This window comes from Notechis scutatus, chromosome 4, assembly GCF_049901735.1.
Source record: "Notechis scutatus isolate UNSWTSFEM ecotype Mainland chromosome 4, rNotScu1.2, whole genome shotgun sequence".
NCBI classification, from domain to species: Eukaryota; Metazoa; Chordata; class Lepidosauria; order Squamata; family Elapidae; genus Notechis; species Notechis scutatus.
In genome coordinates this window covers 20,199,271-20,217,629 of record NC_142012.1, presented here as the reverse complement: position 1 = coordinate 20,217,629, position 18,359 = coordinate 20,199,271, and the positions used below count along the sequence as shown (strand labels likewise).

At 36.6% G+C, this 18,359-nt stretch overlaps 1 protein-coding gene across 1 annotated transcript in view; it reads left to right on the top strand.

Moving 5' to 3' along the window:
* Positions 1-18,359, top strand: part of STPG2 (sperm tail PG-rich repeat containing 2) — a 200,233-nt gene that overhangs the window by 82,111 nt on the left and 99,763 nt on the right. Inside the window, exon 11 of the mRNA XM_026672615.2 lies at positions 6,937-7,102. Coding sequence (XP_026528400.2) covers positions 6,937-7,102 — 166 coding nt within the window. The remainder of the gene's footprint in view (positions 1-6,936; positions 7,103-18,359) is intronic.

Below are 18,359 nucleotides of genomic sequence, written 5' to 3'. Positions count from 1 at the left end.
CCTTTGTTTATTCCTTTATGGATCAGAGGAGAAAGGAAACATAACAAAATGTACTTAAGAATTAGCTCCTGATTAGAGGAAGATGACATGTCTTCCATGTGTATAAGAAATAATGAAGATTATGCTGTTATTAATACTGGTATTTTGAAGTAAGTTCATTTCTTTTATTTGGAAAGAGAAAATACAGTTATTAAGAACCTCTTTTGAAAAGATCAGAATTCCAGCTAAATATGTCCTCCACAAGAGAGTACAAACTCATTTCTTTCTTTTGCTTATTTATTTGCTTGTTTGGGATGAACTTGGGTAAGCAGTGAAAACCAACCAAATAAAGTCATAGCTAATATCCATACAGTCCAGTTGTTGACTGAAATGGTAGAGAACTTCATTTTTTTCTAATAAAATAGGGATGCCTCTCCAGGGATCATCAAGCTGTGTTATCTCACTTATCAAATCAATTTGTTTCTTACTTGTTTCCCCCTTGTTTTGAAGTTATTCAGTACTAGCTCGATACCTGTGCTTCGCTACGAAACTATGTGGTCGGGATTAGTTTTTTGGGAGGAAAATAAGGGGGGAAAATTGTGCCTCTGCCTACCAGTATCCATTGGCATTCATCTGTCTAGTGTCCTGTTTGGAAACTGAAACAGTATTTGCTGTGTGAGCAAGAAGGAGACAGCAAGGAGCCTGGGTGTGGCTTAGCTCAACTATTCTGTACTAAAGCGGTGCTGTGAAACTAAAACTGAAACTCATCTCCTCTGCTTGTGTTTTGCATTTGGAAAAGATTTCTTTTCAGGTAGGGAGGGGGAGTAGAACTCCTTAGCATCAGAGCATGTTAATAATAATATACAAAATACTAATGATCTGATAGTCATTTCAAAAAATCCTTTCTTAGTGAGCACCTAGAAGCCAAGAGGAACATGTGTGCCAAATTTCAAGTTTGTAGGCTTTTACGGTTCTGGAGATTTTGTGATGATGCGTGAGTGGTATTTCACTTTTAATAAATATAGATAACTATTTTGTACATTTCTGCAACAGATGAACTTTCAAAATAAATGTCTTCATGCCTTAGCACTTTTTTCTTTTGGAAAACCAAATAGATTGCAGTTGTTTGTTACATGTTAATTCTGAAAAATCATTCTCATTTCGTATTCCATAATAGTGCACTAGATTTTGTTTTAAACTCTGCAATATTTTTTCATGCATAAGTTTAATTTTTGAAGAAATACAAACATTCTAGAATTTGGTGATATGCAACCTTGACCATTAAATATAGAAACATGTTAAAAGTTTGAAAGTTTTGCAATTTCAAAGACTATCTTCATAGTTTTTATTGTTAGAGTTACCTTGATGTGTTAAGATGTAGTTTCTCAGGAATGCTTAATAATGTGATGCTTTATGCAAACATTATAAAGCTTAATCATATAAAACTTTGGTTTATATAAATAAGTCGTGAGAGTTCTTCAATGGTATTAATGATAGTCTCCTTTATAAAGTACATCAAACTTCTTTCTTTCTTCTTGGATTTTAATGACTATAAGATATAAGAGTGTGTAATGATGATATCTCTGTGGGATCTAAAAATGGAACTTAAAAATTTGAAAGAACTACTACATGCAAGAGGTGAATCACTTGCCTCTGAGTTAAAAGCTATGGAAATGGTGATTGAAGAATATGAAGAAGAAACCTTAGAGAAGGAGGAGTTAGTTCAAGAAGAAGCCATCTTAAATAGACAATCAACGCAAAGAACACCACAAAGAAGAGGAAAAAGAAGTGGGGTTAAAAATGGGAGATTTAAAAAAGTAACTAAAATGGGGAATATTTATAAAAATCGGAAAGACAGAAAGAAACAGCAGAAAAGTAAAAGGGGGAAGGAAAAATATATTTATATATATATGTAGAGGGATATAAATCACAGGGAAAAAAGATTTGGGGGAAAAAAAGGAAGAGAGGTAATGAGGAACAGGAAAGAAAGAAATATGGGAATTGTAAAATAAAGAAAAAAATTTCTTTACCTACAATACATCTGGACAATGGTTAATGAATTAAGAGGGGATTCCTCATTGATATGAGGAGTAATAATAATATATTTTGCAATTACAAATTATAGAATATAGTTTATTGAGAGGAGGAAGGAGCACTGATATCTTTTTAGAAGATGAATGTAATTTTTATTGTTACAAGAAAGGTTAATGTTTATTATATATATATTGAAATGATTGAAATGAATTGTGAGGAGGGTTAAAAGTGAGATTAATATCAGTGACCAAGCAAAATGAATTAATTGTTTCTTTTTTATTTTTTTTATTTTTTTGATACCATAAATAAAATTTTATGGAAGTAAAGAGAGAAAATACATTGCGGAATCTGACTGAAAAGTACAATGTAAAGTAGCTTATTTTTCTAGGGATTGATTATTACTATAACTAAGTAAAATAGATGTTTAATTGGGAATTACAGATGAGGGAATTAAGGCATATTTAAACCACTGAGGTGACCCCCCAAACTAGTAAAAGGGGAGGGGAAATTTATGTTTTGTTTTATGTGAAAAACTTGTATTAATCTAGACTTTATGAAAAGAATATGCGATGGAATTGCAAATTTGACAAGATAAAAAAGAATTAAAAGGGAATAAGTATGAAGATATGGAAACTATTAGTGATTTAAATGAGAAAAGAATACTTTGGAAAAGGCAACGTTTAAAAGAAACGTTAAGGCTTAAGAAATACATTTGAAATAAATCGAAATGAATTGAGAAGATGTTTAGAATGAGAGTAATATTAATGAATAGCATTAACTTGCCTGTTCCTTTTCTTAGTTGAGAGGTAAAATGAGAAAAGAGTACTTTGGAAAAGGCCACGCTTAAAAGAAATGTAATGTTTAAGATGTTGTGTTGGAAAAATTGAATAAAACTTGTTTAAAAAATAATTCTTTGTAAGAAACATATAGAAACTCTCTCTCTACATGCCGCCTTTCTGGTATTACTTTCTCAGGAAGTCATAATTAAGAGAAGATGCGTTCCTTCTTTTGCAGGTTATATGTTGCAGTGAATAAGCAATGTAGCTTTAGCTTTTTAAGACTGTAAAATGCACAGCTGATTAGTGAGACAAACTGGCAGTCATTACGGTTGATTTTCCAGGCATGACAATAACCTGGTAGATGAAAAGCAGCTGTTCGTTTTACAATAGATATAAAATATTTAATTTTACTTTTGCTTTTTAATAAGATTTTTCCTGTATGATTGATGGTTGTATTTTTAACCATTCTACTGTGCTTTGAACATATTTAGGCAATAATTTAAACAGTTATAAATCTACTTGTTGCAACTTCACAACGTTAATTGCAATATGACTACTATAAGAGTCATATTATCAATAGATTCATTAAAGCAGACATATTTTTTTCCCCATGGAAACTTGAAAAAAGGAGCTGTTTTAAAGAACAGAAGTACTATGCTCACACTTGTGCAAGTGAGAATTCCTTCTTTCCAGTGGTGGGATTCAAATAATTTAACAAACGGTTCTCTGCCCAAATGATTGGTTGGGTAGGCGTGGCCTGGTGGGCATGTGACTGGGTAGGCATGGCCAACTCGACATCACTCATCATACCCAGCCCCGCCTCCCGGCCACTCTCCCTTTCCCCAGGCCTTGGGCCTATATGCAACACCTCCACAAATGAAAGGGTTAACCAACCCTCAGTTTCCTGGTGCAAATGCCATTCCCCAGTGAAAGGTTGGGGAGAGACAAGCAAAGCATTCTGCTCCTATCACCAAGGAAAGTAAGACATTGGAGGCTGGACTTAATAAAAAGCAATGCATTGTGTCATAACAGTCATTTCACAGCTGAAGTGACAGAGGCAATAAATCCTATTGACTCCTCAGAAGCAATTTACAATTAAAGCCCATTTGCACCCCAAAAATAATAAATAAATAGCAGAAGGAGAATGATTGACAATACTTCTGTGCAGGCAATTCTGAAACAGTCTAAGCTAAAGGTGGATAAATGCCTTCCCTCCCTCCCTAGTCCCTCCCTCCCTCCTTCCTTCCTTCCTTCCTTCCTTCCTTCCTTCCTTCCTTCCTTCCTTCCTTCCTTCATCTTTCGGCCATTTCCAGGCCATTTTTGGGGCTGTTTCAGCTGTTTATGAGCCATTTTCTGGGCCATTTTTGGCCTGTTTTTTGGAAGGTTTTGGGCCATTTGGGGGGCCTTTTTTGGCCATTTTCAGGCCATTCACCCCAAAAAACAGGAGGAAATGTCTCAAAAAACAGTTTGAAAATGGCTGAAAAATGGCCTAGAAATGGCCTGGAAAATGGCTTGAAAAATAACCCCAAACACCCCCCAAAATAGTCCCCCAAATGGCCAAAAATGGCCTGGAAAACAGCTAAAAAATGAACGAAAATGAGCAGGGGGCGGGGCCAGCCAGTGATGAGATTAGCCTCTTCACTGAACTGGGCATAATTTTAACACCTGGTTCACGTGAACTGGTCCAAACTGGCTGAATCCCACCTCTGCTTCCTATGCTTTTTGTAGCATCTTATTTATTTATTTATTTTATTTATTTATTTGATTTGTCAATTGCTTACAAGATAATAGGTATAAGTATATATATAGTTATGAATACATGAAATGGGTACATATAAAAAAAATAAAAGAAACAATAGGACAGGGACGGTAGGCACGTTGGTGCACTTATGCACACCCCCTACAGACCTCTTAGGAAAGGGGTGAGGTCAATACTAGACAGTTTAAGGTTAAAGTTTTTGGGGTTTGGGGAAGAAACCACAGAGTCAGGTAGAGTATTCCAGACATTGACCACTCTGTTGCTGAAGTCGTATTTCCTACAATCAAGTTTGGTGCGGTTAACCTTGAGTTTGTATCTATTGTGTGCTCTTGTGTTGTTGTGGTTGAAGCTGAAGTATTCATTGACAGGTAAGTCATTGCAATGTATGATTTTATATACCATATTTAGATCAGACCAAAGACAGCGTAATTCAAGGTTTTCTAGGTCTAGAGTTTCAAGTCTGGTGGCATAAGGTATTCTACAATGAGTAGAGGAGTGGAGAACTCTTCTTGTGAAATATTTCTGGACTTTCTCAACTGTGCGTAGAAACGTAATGTGGGATCCAGACTGATGAGCTGTTTTTGAGTATTGGTCTAGCAAATGTTTTGTATGCTCTAGTTAGTAGTGTGATATTACCAGAGAAAAAGCTACGTAGGATTAGGTTAACAACTCTTAATGCCTTTTTGGCTATGTAGTTACAGTGGGCTCTAGCAGTTAGATAATTAGAGATGAGTATTCCAAGGTCCTTTACAGAGCTTGGATCATCAACAAGGTCTTGACTATTCAGCTTGTATTTTATTTTCTGATTTTTTTTTGCCAATATGTAAGACAGCATTTATTTGTTGAGATTTGAAGTTGCAGTTTGTTTGACCATTCTGATACATAGTCAAGATCTTTTTGAAGGGTAGCAGTATTGTCTGTGGTATTGAACAGCTTTACATCATCAGCGAAGCGAACGCAGTTGCTCTTAATATGATCACAGAGGTCATCTTTCATCTTGCTCTCTTACTCTCTTGTGCCATTGCTCACCACAAAATAAAGTCATCCTTAAAATTTCAAGTAAACTACAATAAAAATATTCCAATACTTAATAAAATAAGTGATTTTCTGTGCATTTAAAACAAAATTATGTATTTATGTATTCTGATGGAAGGTTAGGTGCACTTAATTTTTTTGACTCCTTAAAAGTGATGATAGTTAATCTAAAATTATTATTGTCATTATTAATAGTAATGTTTCTGTGATGTTGATTAATATAATAATAGAACTTAGCAGAAAGAGTTTAGAAATGATGAAAGACTAAATGTTTTAATTTAATTGGAAATGATTAAATCTGAAATAAACAGGTTCATCCTCAATAATAAATTAACACTTCAATTGGAAGAAGCAAGAACTGTTCAATTAAGAAGTGCTGAATAAGGAAATACATTATGATTTTTCACCCAGTATATAAACATATTTAATCACCTGTCTGCTTTCTTAAACTCCTAATATAAGAGTTGAAAACTGTAGTGAACCCTAATTGCATTTTGGGCCTTTTTGCTGGAAATACAAAGCTATAGCCAAATCCATGATTTTTGTGGCCAATATATAAGAATACTTTACTAAATTTAGCATATTCATGTTATTTAATTCTTCTGCTTTCTAGTTTATAGAGAGTGACAATATAACTCTCTCTTTAGTGCATGGAAAGGGTACTTTCACATTTGAAAGATTCTGTTAATGTAACCTTACAATATAGATTACGGGTGACAAACTCACGTTATCACGATGGTGTCACGTGATGTATCGGGACTTTTCCCCCCTTGGCTAAACCAGGCACGGGCATGGCCAGTGAGTGATGCATCCAGCCTACAGCCTGGAAGTTTGACAGCCCTGATATAGGTAGTGCTTTATCTGCATTTCTGGCTGTGCTTCTTGTCTGGACTAATTTGTAAGACTAACATCAGTCTTGCCAATCTCATAGTAACTCTCTCATCTCTCAATTTTACTCTTCTGAAAACTAGAAAGAGTCCTTTCTGAGTTGCTTTCATTACCCCTCCTCTTTCAGATTTCAATTTTGTTCATCAGACCTTTGTCTAGGCTGCGGCTCTTCCTCTGGTCTCCCAAAGTCATTCTCAGATTCCATTCTGTTAACAACTAAATAATAAAAAGGCTTTCCAAAGTGAGTGTGCTGCCCAGAGATGTTATCATGGTTCATATCACAATTCAAATGGAACAGCATAGATGTGGCAGTTCCTGCACTGTATCTTTTCCTAAACTTTAATTACAATATGTTTTAAAATATCAGGTGCTTTTAAAAGCATTTTTCTGTTAATTGTACCTTTTCTACACGAACATAATTTGTGGTGCCTGCTTTATCTTATACTTTTTTCTTAATTATAGGCAGTTCCACCTCCGGGTTCTTATGAGGTTCATAAATCATTTGAGAAATCGCAGGGTAAAAGTGAATATATGCCTCCACGAACTGTGGTGGCTAGAAGACGGCATGCATCTTTTCTCAGTGGAAAGTTAAGGGAAGATGCATTAAAGATCGAGGATGAAGTACCAGGTGAGTACATTACATAATTTTCAAACTGAACTATAACTACATACATTTTAATGATGATGTGTCATCTAAATACTCATCTGCCTGTTTACCATCTATTATTAACAGCTTTGTAAGATGTCATATTGGCTGTCTTGCTTCTTCGCTGGTTAAAGAAATGTTAGGAAAGTTTAATTCCCCTCAGCAGAGGATAGCACTTGGCTAAGCTTGCTGTACCTGGAAGCTAAAAAAGGACAAATACTGGTTAGGCCTTGATGATGATATGCCCGGATAAGAGATCAACCATTCAGTTTTTGTTACAACCTGCAGATCTACAGCAGGGGTGTCAAGCTTGTGGCATCACGTGATGTATCGTGACTTTTTCTCCTTTGCTAAACTGGGCGTGGGCATGGCCAGTGCGTGATGCATCTGACCTGTGGGCCACAAGTTTGACACCCCTGATGTACAGTCATATCTGTAAAAATGCAGACATGTCCAGAATGCTTGGTTTGGTCATGTATGATGGTGTTTGTTGATGCGAATCTATGGGACCAATGTTGGGGGGATGATGAAGAAGAAGAAGATGAAGATGATGATGAAGATGACTACACCCTGAATGGAAGACTTTCAGGTAATATAAGGGCTATAGCCTAAGTCAAGAAGTTAAACAACTTGTGACCTTTTATTGTTGCCAAGAAAACTGCTTGAATGTATCCATGCCATCACTGGGACTTAACCTTGACTTGAATTTTATAGTATTATAGAATTTTAAGGATGTTATTTAAGTAGTGGAATGCTCCCCCCCCCACTTTTTAAATATTTTTTGCTGATTGCTCAGATGAGATCAAGTCTTTTCCAGAAATGCTTACAGCTAATTTATTAGAGTAATATTGATAGAAGACTCAAACAAGAGAAAGTGAATGAAGAATGAGATAATTTTAGAATATTAGTTGTATTTCTTTCTTGGCAAGCTAATTTGAGATTCTGAGACTAGTTCCTTATCTCAGTCAAGACCATTTTGAGGCTCTGTGGTTAGTGACTTCTTTAGTAGTGCTTTAAATGATATGAAATGGGATTGATCTCCCTATGTTGCCAGATTATGGAATTTTTGCTCTGATTTCTGAATTCCAGTTGGTATTCATGAATACAGTGTGCCAGTCTTAGAGATAGACCTTGTTTAAAAATTGCTCTGTTTAGTGACCGTTTGAAGTTACATTGGCACTAAAAGTAACTTACAATCACTCCTCAAATCTATAACTGTTTCATCCTTCCAGTCACATGATCAAAATTCAGGTAGGGATTTATGATAATTTCAACCGGCTTCTGACAAGCAGAGCCAATGGAGAAGCCGGTAGTAACGGTTGCAGTCACAACAGCCGATTGTGATTCACTTAAGGAAAAATTGGGAAGTGATCTATCTCTGTCACAATCGCATGATCTTTCACTTAGTGACCATGATACTTAGTGATGGAATTACCAGTCCCAATTGTGGTTGCTGGACAAGAATGCCCTGTATACTTGTCTGTCCTACAAAGTGACTGTTATAGTATTTCTATGAGTCAAATGACTCCTGTTTTTTCTTCCTTGATTACAGATAGTCCTCAACTTATGACTACAATTGAGCCCAACATTTCTGTTGCTAAGTGAAACATTTGTTAAGTGAATTTTGCCCTATTTTATGACCTTTCTTGCCTCAGTTCAGAGAATCACTGTGGTTGTTAAGTTAGTAACATGGTTGTTAAGTGAATCTGACTTCCCTATTGATTTTGCTTGTCAGAAAGTTGCAAAAGGTGATCACATGACCCTGGGACACTGCAGCCATCATAAATATGACTCAGTTGCCTAGCATCTGAATTTTGATCATATGATCATGGGGAAGCAGCAATGGTCATAATTGTGAAAAATGGTCGTAAGCAGTAGTGGTATTCTACCAGTTCAGCCCGGTTCGGGTGAACTGGTAGTAAAAAATGCTACTGTTCGGCCGAATTGGTAGTAAAAAAACCAGCTACTGGTTCAGCTGAACTAGTATTTTCCCCCCTCCCAACAATCAGCTATTCCAATGATCAGCTGTGCTGGGATCCCCCTTGCTGTCTTACTGCTTCACCCAGGAGGCTTCCCTGAGGCCCAGGAGGAAAAAAGGGGTGCGTGGTGTGTGTGTGTGCTGCACGCCCCCCCGCACTCTGTGTTTTGCCTCCTGGGCCTCAGAGAAGCCTCCTGGGAGCAAAAACGGGCTCCCAGAAGGCTTCCCTGTGGCCCACAAGGCAAAAAAATGGAGCACAGAGGGTGCTGAAAAAAAGGCCACGCCCACCCAGTCACATGCCCATGGCCACCTAGCCACTCCTACCTAGCCACGCCCACAGAACCAGTAGTAAAAATATTTGCATCCTACCCCCTGATGATAAGATACCTTTTTCAGTGCCATAGTAACTTCCAACAGTCACTAAATGAACTGTTGTAAGTTGAGGATTGCCTGCATTGGGTTTGCTTATGATATTTTGAAAGTATTTTGATAGAAATGTAATGTTATGATACATGGAAACAATCACAATTTCTAACTGGGAAACTATTAACATTTTAGTTCAAGTCAAATTAAGAAATGCGAGGGAACTCCTGAAAGCTTGGCATTCAGACAAATCAGGTCAATAGACACATAGGGATAAAAATGATTTCATAACATTTAAGAGAGAAAAGAAATCCAGGAAGAGAGCAAAGAGAGTATATCTTCCCTAACCTACCCACTCCGGTAGCCAACACTCAGAAAATGCTCAGAAAACAGTGCCATGTGAACAAATGCAGGATATAGTGTCCTAATCAAGAATTATTAAAGAAGAAGCTACATCCCTATTTAACTATTTAGCTTTTCTATTAACAAATACTTCATTTAATGAATGAAATTGCATAATTTTTTTTTATGTCAGTAAAATTATTGCCAATATAAAATATAAAGCTACTTTATGATTTTACGTACTATCTTAAATATTCAACATTATTAAATATAATATTTGCTTTAAATGTTAGTACTTTGAAAGAATAGACATATATCTCTGTGAGTGTTTGTGTGTGTGTGTGTGTGTGTGTGTGTGTGTGAGAGAGAGAGAGAGAGAGAGAGAGAGGGAGAAAGAAAGAAATGCAGCCAATTCAGCTTTATCAGTTAACATTGTGTGTTTACTCTCATCTATCATTATTTCTGTTAGGTTGTATTTGGTAGATAATATGAGCTTTGCTTCGTGCAATTTTTATATGGTTTCACGTTATTACTAATTTAGTGTTAAACATCAATCATCATTCATTGCGTTGATTCTAAGAGCTACTTTTGAATCATTGCTAAAACTCATTCTAGGCACATTCACACAGGAAATTACTTGAAGTAACAAATAAATTTAGTTTCAAAATTAATTGGACAGATCACATAAAGAGAGTTGTGTCCACTTTTTCTATGACTTTGTCCAGTCCTTTTTAATATAACAATTACTGTGCTGTGAAAACTAATCATTATATCTTCTACTTAGTTTTTGGCTAGTAACATTGTATTCCAAAATAGCTGAAAGGATTTAAAGCTTTTAAACTGTACTCTTAGGCTGCATATGTAAAAGCACAAAGTAGAAATAATAAAGATTTGAATAGGGGTTCTGGTCTTTTACCATGATCTATTCATTGACTCAATCCACTTTTGAAAGGCAGTGCAAATGGTACCTGAGATAACTACATTGTATTTTCTACAGGTGGGCCTGGAGACAAAGCTGCAGCAAACTTCTGTATTATTGATTGAAATATTCATGCCACCAACCCCAACTAAGTAACAATCCAATAAAAACAATATATAAACATATGAAACATTAATAAAACAAAAATAGCAATTGTCAATAGCCAAAATCCATCCTTGGGTCAAGCTTACAACACCATTGTAAGAATTCTTCACCATCACCAGATCTCCAAACACAGTGACAGAGCCATGTCTTTAGGGTCTTCTGAAAGCCTGGCATGGTCAGGGCCAATCTAAGTTCTGGGGGGATTATATTCCAAAGGATGGGTACTAGGATAGAAAAGGGTCTCTTCCTGAGTCTCAGCAGATGATACTTTTTTCACAGATGAGATCCATAATATATCTCTCCTGTTGGTATAGATGGAATGGGTAGAAATAACCAAGATGGAATGGTTCCCCCCACTTTATACTAATTCTCAAAACACTTCCTGGTTTTGGTCTACACTTGTAATAAGTAGTTAGTATTTTAATCTCTTGTGCCATGAAAATATGATATTGGTAGATTTTCTCCTTGCCTAGAACTTTAGCATCATGTCTCTTCTACCACTATAGATGGTGCTTTTGTAATTTCTGATCCTGCAGAATCTGAGCCCATGAACATGCCCATAGAATAGAAAGATGCAGGACGACAGACTAAAAGTCTGGATTATTTTTTCATGGGAGAAGTACAGTGATATATATATATATATATATAGAAGTACACAATATATATAACAATGATGGGGAACATTTTTGGCACCAAGTGCCCAAAGTGTGTGCGTGCACACACATGTGTGCGTGCCAACCCAAAATGCAATGTGCATGCCCTGGGCATGCAGGCCCCCGCACATGCATCCTGCCCCCTGCACATGCACAGCAGAAAACTGAAGACCAGCTGGCTGGCGGGAGGTGCATGTACGATGGAGCTTAGCTGGGATGACAATGCGCATGTCCACAGAGAGGGCTCTTCATGCCACCTGTGGCACGTGTGTCATAGATTCGCCATCACAGATAAATAAGATATCAGTTGACTTCTCTTCTAAAGCAAATTTTGAGGGCACTGTGAGGTTCTTGCATGAAGGGGATTCACAACTATTCTTCATTAAAATACTAATATTGCCTGGGTATGAGAGATATTGTCAAATTCAGAATAAAAACTCCTACATTCCATTGAACAGAGTTTTTGTTTGTTTTAGTTGTGTTTTAGGTAATAATTCCCTGGTTATTTATAATAAGTATGCCTTTCTCTTTTTCACTGCATTTGTTTGTAAATGAAATATTATCTAAAGGGCCCTCTACAGTAGATCCCAGTGCTTCCTTTGACTACTATATCATAACTCTTAAAATCATAAGTAGAGGCTTGAAGATCGCCAGATACTTGTTAGTTGAAGTAGCAGGATCTGAAGGCTCCTGAGGTATTCAAATTGGTCTGTGTGGAAACAACTGTCAGAGAAAGCAATTATGGTTTGTTCCTAGCGAACATTTGAAAATGTTGGCACAGTGCTTTCTTTTAGCATGGAAGACGTTGGTAGAGATGTTTTAAAAATGTATACTGAAATCTCTTGAGACAGCAACAGACCACTTAATATTTTGTACTGCAGTAGTATTAATGAAGAACTCCTGTCAACTGCCTTGTTTAAGATGCTCCTGAACCACATTTAATATGAGTACAGATGCCCCTTGAAGAGAACTTCAAATGTTAATCAGTATGGAAATAATAAGAAACAGAGAAATAGGAATATTAGATGCAGAGTAGGAATATGCTACAGTATATAAGAATTCTTTTCTCCTTTATTGCATATAGATTAAGTTAGTAATAAGAGTTACATTTTTTAGTGTGAATATTCAGAGTAACGGAGTCTCTTAAGTACAAAAATTACATTGTAAATTGAGATTTACAATGTTCCCAATTTTTTCATTGTTCGTTCCTTTTTTGTGAAATTCTAGATAACTTTTGTTCTGTCGCGGAACAAGATCAGACTCGAGACCGGAGTTGAATTCAGCTCTTTATTAACTGTCAGTAACTTCAACTAAACCGGAGCCGCGGCAGCCTCTTTTATAGCGGCTGCTCGCGGCTCACGACCAATGGCATCTTTTTAAATGTCCCGCCGTTAGGCGGACCAATCGCAGCAGTTGTTAACAACCAATCGATAGGCGGCAGTGCTAGTCCAATCGGAACGTAGTATTACGAGTATGCAAATGTCTATATACAACTCCTTTCAAATTCATTTTAATTACCTTACATTTAAAATTACTTTCCTATGATCATAGTTAGAGTTTTAAAGATAGGCATAAATCAGAATATTAGAATAGCCCTAGATTAGGGGTGTTAAACTAGTGGTTTAGCGAAGGGGGAAAAAGTCACGATATATCACATGACAACAATGTGACGCCACAAGTTTGATACCCCTGCCCTAGATCATTTCAACCTTGCACCTAGTACGGCATCCTCTAATCTGCTATCTTACATCTACTGTAGAATAGTAGACAAGATGCTTTTATGATGTCTGCAGAAGACCATGATACGTCTTTAGCAATCATCACTCAGAGATATGATTTCAGTTGGGAGAGTTTCCTTAGCTATTATAGTTAGTAGTTAGATCTGACTTGTTTCCAAATCGACTAATTGACCACATGACATTTTATTAATGCATGCTATAATTCTCATAATTTCTCTTCCTGAGAAGGCCAAAATAATAGACTATAAATTAGAATGAAATTCAGATAGTCATGCTGGTGTATAAGCTGTGCTTCTAGTACATTTTTGAAATGTTTGCTGAAAACATCGGTGTTTATATCAGAAAAGAATGAAAAGATTCTATATCTTGAGGTTCTTCTTTACTTGTTTAGTTGTCTATGGAACTGATTTTTCTGGTAGGAGAGAATCAACACCACTAACTTTCCATTGTATGGCATTTTATGGTATCCCTTTGATGAGCTCAGTAATTTTGCATAATTGGACTAATATTTGTTCTTTCTGATGTTTTTTGTGAACTTGGCTAAACCTTTCAAAGGAAAAATAAAAGAAATTTTACTTATTATTCAGCTAGGTATATAAGTTGAGATACATGAAACCTGACAAAGAACAAATTGCAACCTAACATTTTACATACTGCAGATAATATTAGCAAAGGCCATGGAGACAATCATATTCAGGCTCAGGTACAGAAAAAAAAATGAGGACTTTGCAATTGGGTAATTGCCATCACAAGAAAGATGGGCATTGAGGAAGGATTGAATTAAGTAAGAGTATTTATAAGCAGCGAATTATAATTGTAATTACCAAAGGTGAAGGCCATTTAAGAAAATACATTGATCTATAAGAAGTATTAATATTTAAAAGCACAGAAATGAAGTTATAATGTCAAACATGTGCCTTCCCTTGTTCTCATCAAAGGATTGGTAATATGCTTGTTTTGATTCTGAGTGGCATGGTGAATATATGTAACTGTAAATGCCTGGGTCTTGGGATATTTGTAGCTGTTTCATATATGGCACAGTTTCTTAAACAGTGCTTCTATGGATGAAGCTTCATATGCATATCATCCTAAGTTTATGCTTATAGCTTCCAATACAGACAAGGACAAGGACTTGCTGGTGCATGGAAATATGACTGTTTAAACAATTATTTTAAATAATACAATCCTATATTTCACTATCTATATTTATAATATTTGAAAGAGGAGGTAACATATATGCAGAGGTTATTTACAGAATACCATCATATAAACTTTTCTAATTTTATCAAGTTATTGCGCACATGCATTTGGGCACAGAATATCCTTTCACAAATGGTGCTGAATGCTCAGACACTGTGGTGCAGTCAGGGGTGGGCTTTAAATTTTTTAGCAAGGGGCTCTCTGCCCTAATGACTGCTGGGCTGGGCATGGCTGGGTGGGTGTGGCCAACTCAGTGCCACTCCCACCCAGTCACAATACCCCACCCAGGTTTTGTTGCTTCTGGTGTTTTTTGTGGGAAATGGGTATCTTTCTCTCTCTCTGTCCCCCTCCCTCTCATTTCTATTTTTCTCTCTTTTTCCACTCCCTCTCTTCTTTCTTTTTCTTTCTTCCTTTCTTTCCCCCTTCTCTCTCATTTATTTCCCTCTCTCTCATTCTCTCCCTCCATCTCTCTCATTCTCTCCCTCCATCTCTCTCATTCTCTCCCTCCATCATTTTCTCATTTCTCTCTCACACCTGAGCCGACGCGAAGGGGACTGTGGCTGGTGCTGAGCTGCCCGCGAGGGATGTGGAGTTGCGGAAAGCAGCTGGTTGCAGGCAGTGCATTTGCGATTGGCTGCTTTTTGTGATTCTGCATCTTTCGTGGGCAGCTCAGTGCCAGCCACAGTCCCCTTTGTATCAGCTCAGGAAGGAGGAGGAGCTGCCGCCACTGATGCATGCAATGGAGGGAAGAACTCTGGCTCTCCTTCGCAGCGTGGCCAGCTACTCGTGAGTGTGCAGTGGCAGCAGAGGGAGGAGGAGTCACCGTTGCCACCACCATGATCCCAGCCCAGGAGAGTATCCTGCTTGTGTGTGTGTATGCGCATGCATGAAAGAGAGAAAGATGAGGGAGAGAAAAGGGGAGAATTCCCTTTTCTCTCTCTCATCTTTCTCCTCCCCCCGCCTTGTGCGGCAGGAGGTGTGGGTTGCCTTGAGTGCAAATGTGGCATGAAGGAAAGTACAGGGCCGCTTCGCTCCTGCACTAAGGCTCTAGCGACCGGGGAGGGGAGGGGCCAGCTAGGAGTGTGATTTGGGGGTTCGCCAAGCCCCACAGAGTCTTAGCTAGGGGATCGCCTGAGCACCTGCGAGCCCCAGCAGCCCACCGCTGGTTGCAGTGGCAATGGAGCATCCAACATTGGATCTTTGACTGATTTGGCTCTCTCTATTCGCAAACTGCATTTCCATCAATATATACTACAGGCTTATTGAACAAATACTAAACATATAGTACTAATGCTAATGTTACATAGAATGTATTCATTTGTTAGTTATTTTTTGTTATAGCTTTCATCAGGAACTCAAAGAAGCCTACATGGAGATTTCCTTTATTTTTTCCCCCAAAAACACCAATCCCATGAGGTGTTTTTGGTCTCAAAAGAGAAGGATTGCCCCAAAGTTGTCCAGAATTTTCATGGCTGAGTTTTAGTCCTAGCCCAACACTTTAATTAATACATTATTTTGGGTCTGAAGGAAGAGTTTAAAGGCAACTATAAGTCACATAGTGCAATATATGGTGCTTATAGTTAGAATTTTAGGTCATCTAAATTTGCCTTGGATCATGTGATGCTATCATGCAAAAAGCTCAGGATATATTCAAAGAAGAACTCACTATGCTGCTTAGAACATAATGGTATCCCTTAGATTTGTTTTTCCAAAAGATTTTTTTTAGTAGATTTACAATATCTGTGTTTTTTTCAGTAGGCTGAAATTTCCCCCTTTCTCAATATGTAACGCTGCATGTAATGGCAACGTGTCTCTAATAATTCAATATCTGAGTCTGCTACTATAAACAATTATTATTTTGGTATGATAACCAAACTTTTTGTGGAATTTAGGACATGCTTTTCTTTAAATCATGGAGTAATGATTTTTTAACCTGCTGCTGTTATACAAGTTTACCTATCAGTACATGCTATACCAATTTCAGTTTTTCTTTGATGTTCGTTGCTTGAAATATTTACTGTTACAGATAGTCTTTTTCTATCACCATTGGCAATTGGTTGTTTTTATGCAGCCTGCTAAAAATAATATTTTTTTTTCAAAGTTATCATCAGAATACATTTGCATTACCAGTCCAAATAAGGAACAAAGTAGAAAGTATAGCTGTATTAATAATTAGCAGATTTTAGAATTCTCTATACCAGAGAAAAGCAGGGGTCATTCTGTGTTGGAATTTTAAATGAAACATCAAAGCTAGTGAAAGAAAGAACTCAAGAATACTTCTTCTGAAAACACAAAGATCCACTATTCAATTGGACTTTTCGCAATATGAACTTAATAAAACAAACTGAAGAAGAGAACAAATCTTGATATGAAACCTTATAGTTTTAGAATTTTATGCATTCTAATAAGTTTCTGCACTTGCAAAATTTAAATATATTTTAATTTTAGAGCAATGTACAGCTTCTGATTTTTTTAATCTATAGAAAGAGATCTTATGGGTAATATCTTGTCTTCTTGTCATATATGACCCATGTGTGCAAAGATCTCTGTTTTTTAATGTGCTACATTGAAATGGTCAATTGCTCATGACAGAAAATAACAATTTGGGATATTGGAAAATAGCTAGTTTTTGTCCTAATTTCCTATTTTCTACTCAAAGATTTTATTCATCCAAAGTTGTACTTCCTTTGATGATCAAAACAGAATTTGCACTTTTGTGACTGAAGTATTCTGAACTAGAACATGTGTATCTGAAAGATTAACAATGCAATTCTCTATTATACAGAAATTATTTTATTATGATGATCTCACCTTTTAAATATATAATTCAAGATGGTGAATGTGTTTAAGACTTTCGTTCTAGTTTAGAATGCATATGTGTGATTTCACACAATACTGTTTTGAAATAGGTTTCATTAATGTTTTCCATTGATAACTTATTCGTCCTGTTATACATCTTCCATCATACTAATAACGATAGGTTATTTGCATATAAATTGATTTCAGTATTTGCTGAAGCAAAGTTCTAATATGTTTTTCTGTTCTATGGCTATTGTTAAATAAGTGGAGATATTGCATTGATCAGCAGTATGCATTGTAATAATTTTGTTGGTCAAATTGTTTGGAGTTCATCAAAGGTCTTTGCTAGTTTTGAACACTACAGAGGGCTTAAATCTCAATTAAAGGAATAGAACCGTGAAAATATATTTTTTGGTTCCTATGGAGATGTTTTTATACTAATCTTGACAGGAAAAAAAAATCTTGAAACTTTAATATGAGCTATTGAAAATGTTGATTATGACTCTCAGGGAACTGTTCTTAATTAGTTTTTTTGCTCTTTTCCCTCATGTGTTGCTTTGCCTTCTAGTATCATGTTAGGATTTTCAGAACTTAAATGTCAACAATACTGTGAGAATATTCATTATTAATGGAGAGAAGTAAGAAGTTCACTCATGCAACAAGGTCCTCTTGTCCCAATTTGTGAAGCGGGAAAATCTTAGGAGATCGTGAAATAATTAGTATGAAGCTTATAATCAAAACAGGACTACTTTAACTTTTTTTTTCCTGAATTGAACCTCAGCCATTCTAATTTTGTATGAAAAAGAATGTTTCAGAGTTGACAGATCTATAGCACAACATAACAATGTTGAAAAAGCACTACGCAATCTAAAACCATCTCTATCTATTGGACCGGATGGAATATGTGCCTACTTCTTAAAAAAGCTATCCACTGCCATAGCCAAACCTCTAAGCATAATCTTTGAAAAATCTTTCAGGACCAGCTCCTTGCCTAACCTATGGTCACAAGCCACAGTCATCCCCATCTTCAAAAAGGGAGACCCAAGCCTAGTTGAAAATTACAGACCAATCTCCTTATGCT